The sequence below is a fragment of the Chaetura pelagica genome, unplaced genomic scaffold (assembly GCF_000747805.2).
Source record: "Chaetura pelagica isolate M959 unplaced genomic scaffold, ChaPel_1.0 scaffold505, whole genome shotgun sequence".
In the NCBI taxonomy this organism is placed as follows: domain Eukaryota; kingdom Metazoa; phylum Chordata; class Aves; order Apodiformes; family Apodidae; genus Chaetura; species Chaetura pelagica.
The window spans coordinates 60602-63951 of record NW_009953211.1 but is presented as its reverse complement, the minus strand read 5'-3'; the positions used below and the strand labels follow the sequence as shown (position 1 = coordinate 63951).

The window sequence follows — 3350 nt, the reverse complement described above, 5'->3', positions numbered from 1 at the left end:
TGCATGATAACAGTTGCTCCTTCAAAAGCATTCATTTGCAACTGAGTGAACTCAGAAAAACCAGAAACAAGGATTGAGAAGGCACCTTACTGTGTTCCTAAAACCCAGTACAGGCCAAATGTTGGACTTGAATTCATCAACAGTGTTGTCTTGGAGTTCTTCATTATATATATAAAATATATTGAGTTCTTCTAGTGGAAGGTGTCCCTGCCCATGCAGGAGAGTTGGAACTCAATGATCTTCAAGGTCCCTTCCAACTCAAAAAATTCTGTGATTCTGTGATAAGCAGCACAAACTGAGAGTCAAGGATTAAGATGCTGTGGTGAACACTGTGATTTCCCCAAGATAAAACAGCCCTGGCAGATTCACCACGTGCAGCAGCGACCCATGGAGTTGGAGTTAGAGGACTGACAAAGAGCTGTTAATGCCTCCACAACTAGAATAAGGCAGATATGACCAAGTGACCTGGGTTTCTCTGTCAGAAGTGCAGGCTCACATCACACTGACAAACTCTTTGTCTGATTCCACGGGGAACAAATCTGAGCAGTTACTGGCTTCTGCAGCAGCATTTCCCAACAGTGTGCACGCTCATGTTACCTTGGTGCGCGGAAGGAAGGTGATCTGTGTTGATCCACCACCCAAATCCAACATCCCTACGCTTCTCTTCTGTGGATCATTTAGGCTACCTGAAATGCATGACAGAACAGAGAAAGCCATGGTGGGCACTGTGAGAAACTGGCTAGGAAAAAAAGCTAGAAGTACAGTGGTAAAGGAAGATAACAATCTAACTCCATGTATTAGCTTCCTGCCAGCACCACGTTATACCATCATCTACAGGGCATTTATTTTGGCTTTACCAGGGTGACCTGAAAATCTTCAACTGTCAGTTTCTCTTATGTCTCTGGTGGCTGTTCATGCCCTAATTACAGCAGCTTTGGTTATTGAATTACTAAACATTTTTCAGGACCCTTTTGCAAACTCTTCTCTGGTAACCACTTTGTAACACAGAGGAATGTGGTTTTCTTGGCCACCTCTCCCTGATCCCTTGGTGATATTTTGCAGATTCCTATGGCCAAGGGGATGACAAACTGAAAAGAGCTGGCTGAACAGACTCCTCTCTTGGAATTCTTTCTCCTGCCTGTCCAGACCTCTCTTCTTATGTAAATCCAGTTCTTCTTAGTTAGATCCTTCAAATACACCTTCCTGACAGGAACGATTTGTGCCAAGTACCTTGGTATATCTCATCATAGCTGAAGTCTGAAGATCTCTGCCCTTTCTGATACTTCCTGTGAGCATAAAAAGCTTTAGAACACTTGGCAGTGCTCCACATACAGTATGTGCTGAACAGAATCCTCAGATGGCAGACTGCTTTACCTACTGTCAGAAAGGGCTCCAGCTTAGGTTTTTCTTTACTCTTAGCTACTCTTTTCTAACTCAGCAGTGTAAACACTGGTGGTATGTCTACGTTATAAATCTGTAAGGAAGTAGCACAGCACTTTCTTTTACTCTGTATGCAGCTGCCAAGCACGTCTAGAATATCCACATAAAAATGAAGCCAGAGCTAGTGGCAGACTCCAAAAAGGAATTAAATGCTCTGGTACCCTGCAGGGAACTGAAATAAAGACTACATTGGACATCTAGGAAAAGTGATTAAACTCCTCATTCTGTCAAGTAAATGGCCAAAATCCTAATGACTTAAATAGGCCAGGCCAAAAACAATTGCTGACTTATTCCCAGATCCTTCTTTCTCACTCTCCATGCCAATGAGTGAGCAAATCTCATGCAGGGGCATAAAACAGCACGAACGTCACAGCATCAGTCACATCCTTCTACACATGCTCATGTACACATACCTGTTAAAAAATTTATTGTGATCCAGGCTGAAATACCTAATAAGGAAAATAATTCAGATTAGATCATACCATTTCATTCTATCAAACCATAGTAACAAGGAAGATGAGCTGTATTAGTTTTCTCATAGAGTTTAACTGCACCATCTAAAGAAAAAAAATCAGCTAACCAGAGCTTGTCATCCAACAACAGAGACACCAGAGACTGCCACAAGCTCCCATGTCCCTCTTTCACAAATGGAGGTCTTCTAACATAAAGTCTCCAAAGGATGTCTCTTAGCTGAGAGCTGAGCAAAAAGGACCATCAAAATGGGTTCTGACCCACCCTGCCCCAAAGCCAGTGTTCCCACAACTGTCAACAGCTGTCAAAAACCAAGATTAGATGTCTTGAACAAAGAGAATGATCTTCTGTATCAGAGCTTATGCAATTTGGAAGAGAAGCCCCATGTATGAAATGCCTAGAGAACTCTGGATTTCACAGGTCAAAACCGTAGGCAAGAAGTCACAAAGGTTTCAGTTCTTAGCTAAAAGACAACAAAATCACTAACACTCACATTTGTTCATTTTCTAGGAAAATAACCACTAGTGGGCTTTTATTTGATGCCAGACACTCGATCTTCCTTTTGAATATCAAGTATTTTCATCTTTTCAGTGTTCTAATTTTCCCTGTATTCCTCTGAGCATTTTTGTGAGCTGCACTGTTACTGTCGTCTTCTTGTTTTATAAAACCTTTCTCCATCAACTAGACCAATCAGTGGGTCTTGTGATAACAAATTCAAATATTTATTCCTGTGGTTAAAACTCAAAGCATGCTAAGGAACATGGTCCAGTTCAACCCTTGGCTGAACCAAGGCTTGTCCCTACTATTAATGATTTTAAAACAAAACAAAGACAAGAATTACAATGTCTTTCTTCCATTAAGCAGTAAAAAAGAAACTCATAAACAACTCCCAACACCTCTAGCTATTTTTAAGTTTGGTTTCTAAGCAGATTTAAGAAACACTTCAAAACCTGGCTACTTAGAATTTAGACATGTTTCTTCAAATCACTTAAAATCAAGACTGATTCTGGTTTTTCCTCAGCATTTATGATGAGCATCAACTTATTTCAGCATGTATTTTCTTTTCCAGATAACATTTTTTCAGACTGAACTAACAATCACCCTTATTAAATCAGTTATAATTAACATGATGAGCAAATACTTCCAGAAAACTCTGATGATTGTTGTCAAGAGCAAGGTGTGCAAAACCAGTTGCTGAATAGCATCTCAACAAGCAGATATTTGGAAACCTTTCTGGAAGTGCTGACTGCACAGTGGCTTCCTTGTGATCCCACAGGAACTGCCCAGCACTCAGAACTTTGAAAATCAGGAGAGACTTCAAATTGAAAAACATAGCACAAGATCTCTTTGGCAGGCACTGCCTGAGGCTGTGTGAAAACTGTGTCAAAGCCACTGCTTGTGTGTTCCCACTGCAGTGAGTGGGGACTTGTCACAGTGCA

At 41.0% G+C, this 3350-nt stretch overlaps 1 protein-coding gene across 1 annotated transcript in view; it reads right to left on the bottom strand.

Moving 5' to 3' along the window:
• ENTPD6 (ectonucleoside triphosphate diphosphohydrolase 6 (putative)) overlaps positions 1-3350 on the bottom strand; it is a 13218-nt gene that overhangs the window by 5448 nt on the left and 4420 nt on the right. Inside the window, exons 5-6 of the mRNA XM_009997556.1 lie at positions 1854-1889; positions 598-686 (exon numbers count right to left, since the gene is read on the bottom strand). Of these exons, the coding sequence (XP_009995858.1) occupies positions 598-686; positions 1854-1889 (125 nt within the window). The remainder of the gene's footprint in view (positions 1-597; positions 687-1853; positions 1890-3350) is intronic.